The 17,195-nt window shown below is 40.1% G+C and overlaps 1 protein-coding gene across 2 annotated transcripts in view; it reads left to right on the plus strand.

Annotated features, from left to right (window-relative positions):
* Positions 1 to 17,195, plus strand: part of BMPER (BMP binding endothelial regulator) — a 232,512-nt gene that overhangs the window by 35,615 nt on the left and 179,702 nt on the right. The window contains exons 4-6 of one of the 2 annotated variants that reach the window (XM_050937992.1): positions 5,329 to 5,411; positions 7,145 to 7,235; positions 8,323 to 8,405. The exons of the other annotated variant lie outside the window; for it this stretch is intronic. Coding sequence (XP_050793949.1) covers positions 5,329 to 5,411; positions 7,145 to 7,235; positions 8,323 to 8,405 — 257 coding nt within the window. The remainder of the gene's footprint in view (positions 1 to 5,328; positions 5,412 to 7,144; positions 7,236 to 8,322; positions 8,406 to 17,195) is intronic. 2 annotated transcript variants of the gene reach the window in all.

Below are 17,195 nucleotides of genomic sequence, written 5' to 3' on the forward strand. Positions count from 1 at the left end.
TATTATGTAGATAGTCTAGATTTAGGTCCTTATCAGTTTGCCTTTATCAGGTTACTTTAGCAGCTATTGAGTAGTTTTCACTTAATAGACCACAATGGACCAACTTCAAAAGATTCAGTGGTTTGGTGCGGTTCAGATAAGCAACTGAAAGCTTGTATGCTTATCCAGTACTTATCTGAACAATTTGGACCAGATAGTTTATAGGAACAAAACCACAGATAATGGAAAGTTAATATTTTACATTAATAATAAACTAGCATTTCTAGGAGAAGAAATAGGAGGGACTGTAAATTAGGGTCAGAATCTTAACTAGGTAAATCAGCATAGTTCCACTGAAATCAATCTAGTCTGGTCCTGTATGCTGTCCTTTAAGTATGTATTAATCTGAGGTAACTAAGTATTTAAATACTTAAACTGAGTATTTAAGCTGAGCTCTGGTGTTCCTAGAGTTTTATACATGGTCTCCCCACCCCTCAGATAATAAATGGCTAGCAAAAGTTGACTTAATCCTGGTGAAAATTAGGTTTAATTGATCTTGAAGAGGGATTCCATCATGGTCTGTAAATATGCAGAAGAGACAGCAATACCTTCACTGATAACATTGCACATATTGCTACTTTCTGAGCTAAATATGGTGTGTGTTCAATCATGTAGTAGGCAGAATTCTACCTGGATGAATAAGTTTATTGAAGCAGAAAGGATTTTACTCAGCTGATTTCAGGAGAGTCTCAAACTTCCATAGTATGATTAAGTGGATTTGGAGGGCCCTGCTTTGTGTTTGCAGTGTCAGCTGAAAGATGTGTGTATTGAAAATAAGGGTCTGGAACACTAGCTGGTATGTAGTCTGTTTTCTTTTAATTCTGAAGAATGTGTTATGGGTGCAGTTTTGGGAAGTACAAAGGACACAACTATAGGCAAAGGGGCATGCCTCTGGTCAAAAGAATATGAAAATTTCACCTGGGCTATTGTAACTACTTTCTCTCCAGCCTCAATGACTTTATCCCATCTTCAGTCTTCTTAACAGTCAGCAGCTAAAACAATCCTAACTTCTCAATGCTCTGACTATGTTAACCCCCCTTCATTGGTTCCTTGTTTCTTTCACTTACAAGATTCTGGTCAACTAAAACCTTTGTCTGCATCTCACCTCTCATCAGTTTGACACCTGCACTGTGCCCCCTTTTCTGCAATGTGGAGTAGTCAAATCAAAACAAACTAGGATTAAATCCAAATAAAATTCTTTACGGGTTTGTTTGCTGTTATGTACTGAAATGGCAGTAGTATTTGCCACTTGGTTTCCTAAGTAAGAAAGAAACTGAGGGTGAAATCCTAGCCCCAGTGAAATCAAAGGGAGTCTTAATTTAAAATTGCTAAAATTTTACCCATGTTGCCTTTATTAGTTTCCTAATTTGTTTTCAGATTTTGCACAGAAATATTTTTTCTACTATGTTATATGTTTAAAATGCTCATCCATAAAGAAAAAGATCAGTCCAGAGTCTCATTAACTGTACATACAACACACACAAAACTGATAAGCAAATAGCTGAAGTTATGTTGCAGCCAGTCCCATATTCTGATATAGAGCTCCATTGTGCAAGGTGCTGAGCACTCTGTCTTTGGTCCTTAATTTGAAGGATGTGAGTTGTTCCACTGTAGTGCTTGAAATCAAGCACATGCTTAAGCGCTTTCCTGAATGGAGACCAGAGTGCTCAGCAACTTGTAGAACTGGGCCCATATTGGACTTCCAGAAGTCAAGAAGGCTGAAATGCTAAATCACTTAAGTACTTTTGAAAATCCCACATTTAGGTGGTAAAATGTGGTTTTAGGAGCCTAACTCTAGGCTCCTATTTTGAAAATTTTGGCCTCTGTGTACAAACAGTTCAGAATAACAATGTGAATGTGTTTGTCTCAATTTCTATTGTTAACACTGAAGCAATTTATTTTGAAGAGAAAAAAGATTATGCCATTGACATTTTTAATAGATACAATTTTAGTCCCAGAGGCTGCAAACACTTATGCATATGCTAGTTTTAAAACAATGGGATTATTCATATGAGTCCCTTTCATATGTGCAGAGTTTCTTATCTGTTTAAGTGATTGAAGCATCAGGGCCTTCAGTTGCAGTATTGTCTTTTTTGCCTATCATAGTTTTATATAAGACAAATAAGAGACTGTACCAGTAGTGACATTTTAAAGAGGAGTATTTATAACCTAATTCATTATAAATGTTAATCTAAAAATGCCATATCTTAAACTTTCACATTAGCTTTACAAAACTCCAACCCTGATTTTTAAATCAGTGATTTAAACAAATAAAAATCAAATTATTTGAAATTATAGTTAAATCAGTTATTCAAATTGTTCTACCTTGCCTGATATTTCTGAGAATGGGTGATCGCCTCATGAAATGCCCACATGAAATAGATTTATCAGAAAACAGAACAGCTCCCACCCAGAGTACTGACAGTCTTGCCCACTGACACTGAATTGAGTGTATTCCCTAAAAGAATCCCAGTTTTTACTGCTGAAAGTTTTTGAAAAGAAGAACAAATTTCTAAATAACCATTTTAGTGGGATTTGAGGAGGAAGGGTACAGATAATCTATGCCTGTTTATGTAACATTGTAATTTCTTTCATTTTATTGTCTCTGTATATTCCTCTTTTGCTGTCCCGCTAAGGCTGTTCCACAGCTCTTTGGGAGTCTTTCCAGTGACTTCAGTAGCTTTGGATCAGGCCTTATCCATACAGATCTGCTTGAAAAAAGTTGTGTTTGAAGAGACCTTGCCCAGCCCTCAGCAATCGTGTACATTTCATATAAAAGTCCCTGTCTGAGGCAACTGAGCAGTGAGAATCAATACTGTGATGAGCTCCTATTTTCATAAAAAGACCTGTAATTACTGTATTGCTATAGCTTCCAGCTTTTTTTTCACTAGCACTACTGGATAAGTACTTTAAGGTATTCTCCTAAAAAAGCATATTATCTTTAACAAACAGGAAAAGGCTGTTGGACCCTACAAGCCTGTTCCATTTTTGAGTGACATTGAACACACCCCACCCCCTGCTATTTTGCTATATCCTAATATCCTTTGCTCCTCCAGAAAGACTTCTCAGTTGTCTCTTAAATCCCATTTTATGCCATTTACTCCAGCGACTTCTGCTAGAAACTAATTCCAAACGCTCATCAGATTTTGAGGGAAAACATGCTGTTTGGATTCCCTATGTATGCTTAGCTTTCTATTTTTAATTTTTAAAAAAGATTATGCCTCTGAGTTGTTGAAGAAACGAACTCCACTCTCAGGTTGGAGTCAACAAAATCACAGACCGCTTTATTCAGGACATGCAATTGCAAGGGAAGAACATAGCTGACAGAGCGTCTCTGCCTCAGTTTCTCCAAAGTACGAGCAAAATGACACAAGCATTTATACCTCTTTGTGATATGCATTAATTAAAAACATCTGCATTTGATTTAGGCTATTTGCTATCTATTCCAGTATTTTCTCACTTTCACTTCTCAAACATTGTTCTCTCAAGTGTAGGTCACACTGACTATTCTGCTGTTTTCCACTTGCTTCTGATGTGAGCCCTGCTTCTACAGGTCTCATGATACTAGGCTAAGACTTGACAGAACAGTTGCTCTGTCTCTGACACTTAAATGGCTGCACTTAAACCCTCTCTTTCTTTCCCTGCTTCAACAAAGTTGTGTGTGTGGTGGTTGGTTTTTTTTTTTTGGTTTTGTTTTAATTTTCATCTGAGTAAAGTAATTGCCTGGATTAAAATTACGAAGGGGACTGATAGTTAAAGACTTCTTCATTTGACTTTAAGCCTCCACATTTACAAGGAAAACAAGTCCATCCTCTTGGCATTCTTCATTGCTTGGATGTGTGAGACCAAGGCTTGAGTTTCATTGCCCTGGATCCACACCTCTTCCATGGGTGGCCTGTATTAGTGATTTTTATAGACCAGATCCTCAGCTAGTTTAAACTACCATAGCTTCATTGATGTTAATGTAACTATGCTGATTTACACCTACTGAGAATATCGCCCTTTAACTGTTACAGCTGGCCGCATTACCCACTTTTGTGATGCCATGCACGAGGGTATTATCTTTTTATGGTTCTCTGATTTAAAGGTGATGCTAATGTTTTAACCTGGTTCTCTTTGCATCTCCTTGGGAACATTGCTAAACTCTTGCCCATCATATTGCTACCATCTCTACACTAGCCAATCTGTGCATTGTTACTCGTTGATTTATGAACGAGAAGATAGAACTATCTATAGGTTTTAACTCATGTAAAATATTGCTTCCAAGATTCTATATATGATTTTAAAGAGAGATCTTCAATTACTACAGCCAATTCTTAAAACTGGCATGTTTTTAAGACCACTAGTTTGTTTATCCATTTCCAGACACCAGCTACTCCCAATCACCCTTCCCTGTCCCTTTTCATGAGATCCTCTTATAACAAAAGGTCCTTGCTACTTTCTTTCTATTGAGAAGATTCACCATCAATATCAGGGGGAAGGCTTCTATAGCAGATGCCTTCTCATCCTTAAGGAAAAGGGAGTGTGGCAACAAATCCTGGTTCTAAGGGCAGGTTTACTCTAACCGATGCAGCTGTGCTGCTGTACTGCTTAAGTGAAGATATTCCTATGCTGATGGGAGAGAGCTCTCCCATTGGCATAGTTAATTCACCTCCCCGAGATGCGGTAGCTATGTTGATGGGAGAAACTGTCCCATCAACATAGTTCTGCCTACACAGAGGGGGCAGTTAAGGTTGGTATAATTATGTCACTCAGGGGTATGGATTTTTCCCACCCCTGAGTGAGATAGTTATACTTACATAGGCCTGCAGCGTAGACCTGGCCTAAGACATCTCAGTTCATTCATAAAGAAGTTGAAATTCAGGATGGCTACTCTGGCATCAGTAATCCCCACTCTGGAATCAAGGGACTGGTTCCCACCTTTCAGTCTTCAAGATGCATTCTTCAACATAGCTATAATCCGATCACATAGGACGTACCTAAGATCACGGTGGGCCAAGAACATTATCAAAATAGAGTGCTTCCTTTTTGTCTCTCAGCCACCCCAAGGGTGATTACCAAAGTACTCGCAGCATAGCTCCGGAAGAGAGGCACCACAATGTATCCATATGTGGACAACTGGCTGGACGTGGGGAGGTCTTGTCAGTAGGCCTTGAGCTCTGACCTCCTTACATGAACCTTTTCTGCAGCTTGAGCTTCAAAACCTTTTCTACAGAAATCTACCAGTTTCCTTCCAGAACATCATGTGATCGTAAAGTAAGAGACTGTGCTGCTTCTCTCTTTCTCTAGGTTGCACTTTTGAAGGAAACACCTACAACAGCTCCATGAAATGGCAAGCCTCAGCTAATCCATGTATTGCATATCAATGTCAGGTAAGGACTGGAAGTCGTGAAGTTAACAAATGCAGAATTGTTAGCTTTTTCTTTGCAAAGTCTGAATCTTTTGTATTAAAGCCAAACAATACATTCAAAAATCTTCTTTAGTTTCTTCAGCCAAGAAAAACAAGAGATCATGTTCAGAGTTAAGGCTGCTGCTTTGTCCTTAACTCATCCAGTTGTGACCAGCTATAGTGCAACATTCAGAACAACAGGCTTATTTATCTTAAATACTGTGATTCTAATCTAAAACATACCCGGATGAGCTAAGGATGGAGTGCTAGTGTGAACACGAGAATTATTTTGCTTTTCTCAGCAATCATTAGACTTTTAACAAAATATGAGTGTGCACCTGTTTGAGACACAGCAACCTGGAATACTAATTAAAATAAACAAACAAACAACCCATTTCTTTTCCCTGAGCTACTGATTTGTAGACCTAGTGGGCTGCATTTCTTATAGCCTTCCTGAGTTGCACCCATAAAATCCACAAGAGTATTCATCTGCAGACACACACATTGCATTTGGGTGGACAAGCCGGGTAACTGACAGATTGATGTTTCTGCAGTCTCTAGGTTTGTCCATACAAATGGATCTGATCACGATCTTTCGGGGGTGAAAATACAAAATTCTGCTAAAAACCCTTTACTAAGAACTGCAGTTTCTTGTGACTCAACACTGATGGGGCAGTACTACATTTAGAAATAAGGTAGATGACCAAGTTTGAATCGCTGCGCAAATATTTTGAAGGTGACTGGAAATATTCAAAGGGATCTTTATGGGTACCTTTTGGCACCAGGTAGTCAGATACTTTTTTTTGCTAAGGCCAGCTACTGCGTCAATGATTTTCATGGGCATCTAAAACTGATTGTGTCCACAAAACCTCTTTACAGAGAAAAAGTAAAAGGAAAGCATGCCCAGTTTTTAAATGTGCATATGTTGAGAATGTTATGGGCTGCAATTAAATAAGAGCAACAATAGCATATAGCCATACACTTTCTTTATAATAAGATGTTCAAAGCTTGCATTTGGATGGTCCGATCAGTATTGGACATGTGAAATGCGAACCTATTTGTCTAAGTGCCAGTCTGAATGTCCAAAATGCAGAATTGGGTAACCCTATTTACCCTGCGTGCTCACATTTTGAAAATTAGGCTTCCTTTATTTACAAATGCAAAGGTATGTTCACAAAAAACAGACTTTGCATCCAGATTCTCTTGCCCAGATTCATTCAGCAGGATTTTGGCTTCTTCAACAAGAAGTGCAGGAAATGATAATTTACTAGTACCTATCAGGAGGTGCATCTTAGATAAGAGGCTCCCATCTACAGAATGAGATGCTTTTATCTCCTTTCTAAGCCCTTTTCCTCTGAGGGGAGAGTGTAGAGAATGCTTTGTGTCTGTTCTGTTTACATCAAAACTACATGGCAGATTATTTCCAAGTTACCTATGGGTGGGGACCCCTGATAAAGAAGAATTCCTTTTCCTAAAAAGGTGCTTAGTTTCTTACCTGATGCATTATAGGACAAATCTCACAGCTGTAGTCAGGGAGATTCAAGTGCTTTTTGAGTGTGGATTAATCTGAATCTTGATAGTGAGCTGCAGATACAGAAAGAAAGGGGGATTTAAAAACTTTTTGCTATACAGCATATATCTTGTCACTAGTTGTGCATCCAGTTCTTTTGTTTTTTCTCCTTATTATTGTGTTTAGTTTGGTTTGTTACCTTTCAGGAAGGAGTGGTAACAGAATCTGAGATGCAGTGTGTTGTTCATTGCAAAAACCCTTCTGAGCTGCCGGGAATGTGTTGCCCCACATGTTCAGGTAAGATTTCCTAGGGACTCTACTCTTCCATCTGTGCACAGTATTTCTAGTTATTAGGATTTGGTAAGTATTCACTATAATGGAGGGATTAGGAAGGAAGTTACTGAAATGTGGACCAGTAAAATAGAATGTATTGAATTGCATAAGGAATAGAGTGAGTTTTTTGTTTTTTTTTTAACACCCATATTGGGACATACTTTTTAATGCTGTGGAGTAGGGGAGGAAGATAGTATAGGAAAGAGTTTAAACAGTTTAGAATGCAGCTTGTCTAGTTTTTCATGTGTGAGGTATTGGCCAGAGGTTTTGGCAGCTGTGCAGGGTCTGGCTGGGGTTCATGTTTTAGGGATGAATGTATAGAAGGCGAATGGAAAGGGGCCAGGAGTCACATGTCACAGCATTGATAGGAAGGGGGTTGTTTTGGGAGTGGGAACATGGGGATTATGTTGAGTGTACAGGGGATTATTTCGGCCTAACATATGATATGACTAGGCAATAAACGAAAGAGATAATTTGAAGGGTTGTTTTGTGGGTAGTTTTGTCGAATTAGACTATATAACTAGGAGAACATTGCTGCTCTAGTGGTATAATTGGCTTGGTATGTTTAATTTTTCATAGAATCATAGAATTTCAGGGTTGGAAAGGACCTCAGGAGGTCATCTAGTCCAACCCCCTGCTCAAAGCAGGACCAATTCCCAACTAAGTCATCCCAGCCAGGGCTTTGTCAAACCTGACCTTAAAACCCTTTTTTATTATATCTATCCAAATTTAATGTGGACAAGCACTGTGTTAAAAAAGTGAAATCTTCTGTAAACAAAAGTTGATTGTGCCAGGACTCCCATTTTTAATGTGGCACAAACTATCGGCCATAAAATAAATTATCTGTAAATCTGTGAAAGCTCTTCCTCCTCCATTCTGGCACCAAACTAACTTTTTAGGGCTCCCAAGGCTTACACAGGTTACTGCACTGCAATGACCTTTTATTACTGAAAGGATGAAGTGATTCCTTTTCCCATAATGCTACAGTACGATCATGTAAGAAACAAAGTGTCCCAATCTAAGTCACACTTACCCAAAGTCTGCTTTTCAGGTTGTATATTTGAAGGTAGACATTACCATGAAGGGAAGGAATTTCAGCCTGAAGGAAACAAATGCACCAAGTGTTCGTGTATTGTAAGTATTTCTTTCTGATATTGTAACTACCAGTAAAGTCTTCAAAAGGCATATTATTATTGTCATAACTTGCAAAATATATGTAGGGGAGGTGACACTAATACACGCTCTTCTCTCCCCTGATTGTTGGAGTTCAAACTTTATTTGAAGATTTCACAACACAATTGCTTTCTACAGCATTACTTCCATTCTCAAGTTGACGTACTCTTCATGGCTATGTAATTGAGAAGGTAGAGCAATGTATTTGGGAACTGGAGATTTGATGATCCAAATGGTAGGCTGGTTCTGAGTGACAGTCTTTTGTTTCTTGGTGAGATCGGGTTACAGAGAGATAAGACAACAGGAGACAAGATTTTCATATGACATCTATTGGCCAACATCTGTTCTATGTGTCCTACTGATCTTGCATAGAGTTTCATATCAGAATCATATGGCAAGGGGCATAAACTTATCCTGTGGGTTATGTCACGTAATGAAAAGTGGATGGCTAATAAAGTCCTCACCACTATGATTAAAATATGGGCATGGCACCTGTCTTTGCTTGTCTCTTGTAGACCTGACTGGATAATTCAGTTGGCTTTGTGTTGGACAGCTCTCACCAGTGAACTAATTGGTTCAGCATAAACCTTCAAAGGGCAAAGAATAATGTATGTTTGTGCTTTTAGCATCCTAGGAATTGTCCCATTACAGAGAAAGTCATCTGAGTGTGTCCATCTACAGTGTGAAGCCCCAGAATAGCCCTCAAACTTATCAAGTTGTAAGGACTGTCCTACTATCCCACCCATGTCCAACTTCTCTTCTTGGGGCTACTCCAGAGGGATTTTAGCTTGACACTTATGAAAGGGCATACTCTTGTCCTTGTCTTGAAATGGTGTATATGGAGATTAGCAATTGCATCCTTGTCATGATGAGATTATATACTTCTTAAAAAGGTTTGGGAACACATTGATAAATTAAAGAATAAGTCTCCAGGATCAGATGGTATTCACCCAAAAGTTCTGAAGGAACTCCAATATGAAATTGCAGAACTACTAAGCATGGTATGTAACCGGTTACTTAAATTAGTCTCTGAACCAGATGGCCGATGGCTAGCTAATGTAACGCCAATTTTAAAAAAAGGTAATTACAGTCCAGTAAACTTAATGTCAGTACCAAGCAAAATTGGTTGAGACTGTATTGAAGAACAGAGTTATCAGGCACTTATAATGGGGAAGAGTCAACACTGCTTTTGGAAGGGAAATCATGCTTCACAAATCTATATTAGAATTCTTTGAGGGTGTCATCAAACATGTGGACAAGACCAATCCAGTGGATATAATGTACTTGGACTTTCAGAAAGCCTTTGACAAGGTCCCTCACCAAAGGCCCTTACACAAAGTAATCAGTCATGGGATAAGAAAGAAGGTCTTCTCATGGATCAGTAACTGGTTAAAAGACAGGAAACAAAGGGTAGGTATAAATGGTCAATTTTCATAGTGGAGAGGGTAAATAGCTGAGTCCCCCAGATCAGCAGCCAGATCTGGAACCAATACTGTTCACCGTAGTCATAAATTATCTAGAAAATGGGGTAAAGAGTGAGGTGGCAAAGTCTGCAGATGGTACAAAACTACTCAAGATAGTTAAGTCCCAGGCAGACTGTGAAGAGCTACAAAAGGATTTCTCATGACTGGGCGGCAAAATGGCAGATGACAGCCTATGTTGATAAATGCAAAGTAATGTACATTGAGAAACATAATCCCAACTATATATACAAAATGATGGCGTCTCAATTAGATTGCCACTCAAGAAAGAGACCTTGGAGTCATTGTGGCTGTGTCTGGTTGGGTCACAGAAACCCCCTTGGGACTGCCTCCTTATGTGCTGGGACTACCTCTGAGGCTGTTTTCCCTGGCAGCTTGGGACTTCAGAACCCTGCCTTGATGAGCCAGACACACTAGCCTGCTGCAAACACAGACTCCAAAAACCACATCCCCCAAAAGCTGCAGGCTTAACTGAAAACAGCTTAAGAAGTGCTCCTGTCTCTAGCACCCAGATACCCAATTCCCTATGGGGTCCAAACCCCAAATAAATCCAGTATACTCTGTATAAAGCTTACACAGGGTAAACTCATAAATTGTTTGCCCTCTATAAAACTGATAGACAGAGATGCACAACTGTTTACTCCCCCATGAATTAATTGCTCTGGGTCAATTAATAAGCAAAAAGTGATTTTTATTAAATGTAAAAAGTAGGATTTAAGTGGTTCCAAGTAATAGACAGAATGAAGTAAGTTACCAAGCAAAATAACATAAAACAAGCAAGTCTAAGCCTATTACAGTAGGAAACTAAATGCAGGTAAATCTCATCCTCAGATGTTCCAATAAGCTTCTTTGACAAACTAGACTCCTTCCCAGTCTGGGTCCAGGAATCCCTCACATCCCCGTAGTTACTGTCCTTTGTTCCAGTTTCTTTCAGGCATCTCTTTGGGGTGGAGAAGCTATCTTTTGAGCCAGCTGAAGACAAAATGGAGGGGCTTCCAGGGCCTTATATAGTCTTTCTCTTGTGAGTGGAAACCCCTTAACCAGAGTTTGCAGTCACCTGGGCAAGTCACATGTCTATGAATGATTCAGCTTTTTGCAGGCCAACACCATTGTTTACATGTTAGTTTGAATGGTCCCAGGAAAACTCAGATGTGGATTGGCATCTCCCAAAGTCCATTGTCGGTTAAGTACTCCCAATCTACTTGAATAACACCATCATACTATGTTGACCAAATCTGTCTTATGTGCTTCCTACAGCAAGCACTTTAAATATAATCATAGAGCCAACACTCATAACTCCAGATATAAAATGGTACATGCATACAAATAGGATGAATGTATTCAGTAGATCATAACCTTTGCAAAGATATGTTACATGGCATATCTAGCATAAAACATATTCCAGTTATGTCAATTTACATTCATAAGCATATTTCTATAAAGCATTATGGGATGCAATGTCAGAGTGGATAATTCTCAGAAAACATCTGCTCAATGTGCAGCAGCAGTCAAAAAAAGCTATTTGAATGTTAGTGTTAGGAACCATTAGGAAAGGGATAGATAATAAGATAGTAAATATCATAATGCCATTATATAAATCCAAGGTACATACAGACTTGGAATACTGTATGCAGTTCTGGTTGCACCATCTCAAAAAAAGGATATATAAGAACTGGAAAAAGTACAGAGAAGGACAACAAAAATGATTAGGCATATGGAACAGTTTCTCTATGAAGAGAGATTAAAAAGACTAGGACTCTCTATCTTAGAAAAGAGACTGCCAAGCGGGCATATGATAGATGTCTATAAAATCATGAATAGTGTTGAGAAAGTGTTGTTTACCCCTTCACATAACACAAGAACTAGGGGTCACCCCTTGAAATTAATAGGCAGCAGGTTTAAAACAAACGTAAAGAAGTACTTTTTCATACAACACACAGTCAACCTGCAGGAGCTCATTGCCATGGGATGTTTTGAAGGCCAAAGGTATAACTTGGTTCAAAAAAGAACTAAATAAATTCATGGAGGCTAGGTCCATCAATAGCTATTAGCCAAGATGGTCAGGGATGCAAGCCTCATGCTCTGGGTGTCAAACCTTTGTCTGCCAGAAGCTGGGACTGGATGATTGGGGATGGATCACTCAGTAGTTTGCCTTGTCCTGTTCATTCCCTCTGAGGCATTCGGCATTGGTCACTGCCGGGAAGACAGGATACTGGGCTAGATGGACCATTGGTCCTGCCCAGTATCGCCATTCATATGCTCTTGCATTGAGATCAGAACTTAATACCACTTGAGAGAGAAGATCTACTTCAGTAAGCTGCATTCTAAGATCAGTGAAGTGCAAGACTTGATTATTTGCTAACATCCCAATAGATGGGCAAAATATCAGTAATAATTATGTGATGGGGGCTTTAAGTTTCAATAGAGACATCCAGTGTCTTATAAGTATCACTTACAGATGTTCTGTTTTAAAAACTAAAGGAAAAAGGAACAAAATGGGGTTTTAGAAATCTCTTTTTTTAATATTACTGCAAAGAAATAAAAACATTTCAGGGGAAAAGTCATTTTTTGAACTGTGGAAGTGTTGCTCAGTATTAACTCTACTTTAAATCATCATTTTTCCTGTAATAAGTTAGCGTGTTCATAGTTTTTATTTCAAGTTTTTATCCTTAAAATGCACTGGAAATAGCATCTCACAGGCCGTATGTGGACTAAGTGTCTCCTGTGATGTGCTGAGCAGCCTCAACTTCCAGTGGAGTCCATAGACTCTCTTCTCTAATTGAAAACAGTGTTATGACATCTTTTTACATTGGTGTAACTTCACTGACTTCCGTAGGATTGCTCCTGATTTCCACCATCCCAAGTGAGAGCGGAATTAGGTTTAATGGTGGTCGAGGCTGCTCAGTGCCTGGCAGGAAGTGCTTTCTACCTTACAAGATCTTACCCATAATGGGCTAAATTCATCATTGGTATAAGTAGGTGCAGTCCCACAGAAGGCAATGGTGTCATGCTTGCTCCTGTCCGCAGCATATTTGTCCTTTAGTGGCTACCACCCTGACTTCACCAAACAGGAATCATGTTGTTCTGTATAAATGAGTTGTCAATATGCAATGTTTCCTATATCAACTCTTCTCCATTTCAAAAAACCAAAATGAAAGAAGCATAACTGAGTGAGGTAAGATCGGGTGTTTGTCATGGGGAGGAAAGGGAAAGGAACCTACTGGATCAGATCTGAGGTCCATCTAGACTAGTGTCCTGTCTCTGACAGTGGCCCGCACCAGATACTTCAGAGGAAGATACAAGAACCCTGCAGCAGGTAGACGTAGGACAATCTGTCCCCCATCTAGGTCTCATCAGTCTCTACTAATTAGAGGTTGATTTAAACCTTGAAGCATGAGTTTTAATATCAATTCCCAAAAAAGTCTGATATATTTCATTATAACAGTTGCTGATATTTGTGATATCCATACAAAAGTCCAGTCCCTTTTGAATCTTGCACACAGTAACAAGGCAGTGTTCCTTTTCTAACTTGTGCTCATTGTTATCTCTCTTGCTCCCCACCCTTCCGCCAACTGCTTCTTGCCTATTTTGTTTTCTTCAGAATTTGGGGCCATATTGCCTTCTATGTAATTTAAATTGGAGGCAAACAATGGACCAGCTTAAGAACTCTGATAGCAGTTTACTGCCTGTTCTGAGTCCTTTTCCTTTAAAGAAGGGGTTTGTAGAGAATCTCTTATCTGAGTGGTCAGCGGCTGTCTTATTTAAGATACCTATCTAGTCATGCGATAGTATGGGAACAGCCTTGTGAGTGATGTGCTGTAACATGTGAAGACTTTATTAGATGAAAGGTATTTCCTCACCCCTAATTAGATTTCTACTGTGAAGTGAGATTGGCTTTGGGGGAAGAGGAGAGGAGATGAATTGAAAAAAAGTTACTGCAAGGATATTGTTTGAGGTGTTGACAAAGGACTTGTGGATTTAAACACCTTGTGACAGTCACATTTCAGTGTTAGACAAAACTATGGACTAAGAATTTACCTTTTTAATGACCTATGGTAGGGGGTCCAGGATATAGGTCCATCATGGCTGGTAGGATAAATGGCCAGGGGATTAAAGTTAACTATTAAAGTTGGAAGAACAACAAAAATGAGTATTGTCTTATCTGAATGATGGTCTGCACTCAGTAAATTCTTAAAAGGAAGCTATACTGATATTACTTACAAAAATCTACCTTTAAAATGTTAAGGTAGCAAATTTAAGCACTCCAAAGTCAGGAAAAATCAGAATTCCTGCACATCTTCACCCAATGAAGTGATGCAATTCTGTACTGTTTACAACACAAGTTTGCCTGTTGAATATGGCTAAGCCCAAAAAAGCAGAAGAGAGGGTAATTATGACTTGTTTGTTTGTTTCTTTATGTGAATTTAGTGCCTCAGAATAGTGCCAGATTGAGTGCCCTGGAGACTGAAGTATCCTTTTTCATCTGTAGACCATATACAGACTAGGCAGTGGCTGAGCAATCTTCCTCACACTGCTATGCCCATGTTTCTTAATTCTGAACTAGACAGAGCCTGTTTCTGTGGGTGTATAGGTAGTTCAGTCTCCAAGGATATTCAATCCTTATCCTCTTTGCTGAGCTCACTAATAAGGCTCCCCACTTAGCCCCATTTGTGTTGCTAGCTATTCTCTACTTGAAACTGGACTGAAACCTCCAGATGGGTTCCATCATACGTTGGTGTATGTGGAAGTGAGATACCTGATGACCTGGTAGGGATATGGAGGAGCAGCGGGGTGGAGTGGGGGGGTGAAAGGGCAAAGCAGGGAGAGGGCAAGGAGACGGGGAGCATGTAAAGGGCCAATGGGTGGGCAGCAGAGGTGACATGTAACCGGCTGGTGCCTGCCCACACTTACCAGCCACTACAGCGAGCAGCATGCAGACAGTGCCAGTTGGAAATGGGATGGGGAGGCAGGGTCCTGCTGGCGGAGAGCTGGCATGCAGTGGGGGATGCACTGACTGACCAACAGGGGGAGTGGCCTAGCCCCACCAGGGCCAGCTCCAGGCACTAGCCAAGGAAGCAAGTGCTTGGAGCGGCCAATAGAAAGGGGTGGCACGTCCGGGTCTTCGGCGGCAATTTGGCAGCGGGTCTCTCAGTCCCTCTCTTCCTCTTTGAGTTGCTGCCGAAGTGTTGCCGAGCGGCTTTTCCCACCCCTCCCCTTTGCCAGTCGGGGCGGCAAAAAAACCAGAGCCGGCCCTGGACCCCATGCACTACAGTTTTGCACCATCCCCAGCCTTGCACCTCCCACCCCCATCGTCGGCCACTGGACACCCACCCCCCACTCACTGCTGGCAGGGGGGTGGCTGGTGAGCAGAGATCTGTCCAGCAGCAGGACCCACCAGTACTGATTTGGAGGGGATGGGGGAGACAGAAAATATGGGACAATTTGCCCATTTTTAAGAAAAAGTAGGGACACTAGTAGAAGGGCTTAAATGCAGGACCCTCCCTTTAAAAACAGGATGTCTGGTCACCCTAATTCTTGAACTTCATGGCCTAATATGATGATCACAGGACAAGACAACAACAACTACCATCCTATTCATTTCACATGGGTCACTAAACAACTACTAGCTAATAACTTTTGGGTCGTTGTTGAGTCAGGCTGTATTCATAGTGGTGACATGGAGATGAAAGACTCTGTATTCTATTATCACTTCACTGAGCTATTTAGTCCTTAGGGTGACTCCAAGTTTTTTGCTGAAAATGAAAATGTGTCACCACTCTATTGCCTGTCAGGAGTGAGCTGGCTTGAAGTGGCTCACTCTCTTTGGGGAAAGGTGGCCAGGATAATGTGGATCTCTTCCCACATAGACTGAAACCCAGCTGTTGTACTGTAATTCTTCTGTCTAGCATTAGTCTACATTTCTCGATTTAGGCCAGTGGAGTGTTTAGGAGAAGACTTGGATATTTTCCCCCTCAGTAAGCACCTACTTAAGTGAAGGATTGGTGACTGTAATCTGTTATTTCTCAGGTACTATTTCTACAAGACTGAGAGAGTGAGTTCCTGCTCACATAGTGGGGGAAAAAAAAAGTTGGCTTACATGTTTTCTTTCTTACAGCCTATATTAAAATAGTCAGACTCTAATTATCTTAAATGTCTCTTCTTTTGAAGTAGCACTTTTTTTTTAAAGCGGGGGCGGGGGAAGGCTTGGCAAGAAAGTGACTCTGTGTGAGAAACTTCTCCATGGTTACAATTATCTTTAAATGGTAGTTTTCCAAACTCATAACTAGGTCCTTTTGATTGCACAAGCACTCATATACCAGTGTTACCCAGACTCTAGGCTTTGTGAGCTCTGGCATGTGAGGTATGTGGTGGTATGAGGTACCACCATGCTGAGAGAAGCCAGAGCTATTGAGTAGCTACAGATGAGGACCAGTTTTACATGAAATGTCCAGCTGGGGGAGAGGGAGAGAGGTAATAGCTTACCCCATAAGTAAAACAACTGGAGGCTGGATTATTGCATTGTTGGGATGGCTGAGTGTTGCACTATATCTGAACTGGAGGAATGAGGAATAGATGTCTTCTGTGGAATTCCCAGGGAAGCAGTTACAGATGTTGGTCTTCCAAAAACATATTTGCCATTTGTTTCCAAGCAGCTAAGTTTCATACAGGCAATACCAACCTGCTAAGCGAGTCTTCTGAAGTGATTGGTAACAAATGATGTTTGAATGTGTTAAATTAGTTAAACTGGGGCACATGAAATTGGCGCCTATAACAAACAGAATTTAAAAGTGGCCTGAACCCCAACCTCATTCATACATGTGTAAATCTTTCATGCTACTGTGTAAGTGTACCAGTTGTAGAATTAATATGTAGAAAACTAATTTGCTCCTGATTGCATCTATAAATGTGAGTCTGTGCATGAAGTGTGTGACATTTATGCTTATAGAAAGTTAGTGTGCAAAAATGGTGTGAAGAAAGTTGTGCACAAAGAAATGGAAGTTGCACTGAGAAAATTTGGTTCTAAACCAATAAGTAGACACATATTAACATTTTAATCACCTACAGTCAGTTAATAACTGATTTATACGGCACCATGATACCATTAGTTTGATTTTACCAATATTGAGAGCTACTGAAAAGTGATTATTTTCCCACAAGACTTGAATTTGGAGGACAGGTATTCCAAGAATTTGCAGACAATTTTTTTTAAATCCCTATAGCTGGCAACTGAAGGAGGCACAAACTGTTCATAACTCCATCTTTCAACTAA

This window comes from Gopherus flavomarginatus, chromosome 2, assembly GCF_025201925.1.
Source record: "Gopherus flavomarginatus isolate rGopFla2 chromosome 2, rGopFla2.mat.asm, whole genome shotgun sequence".
Classification (NCBI taxonomy): domain Eukaryota; kingdom Metazoa; phylum Chordata; order Testudines; family Testudinidae; genus Gopherus; species Gopherus flavomarginatus.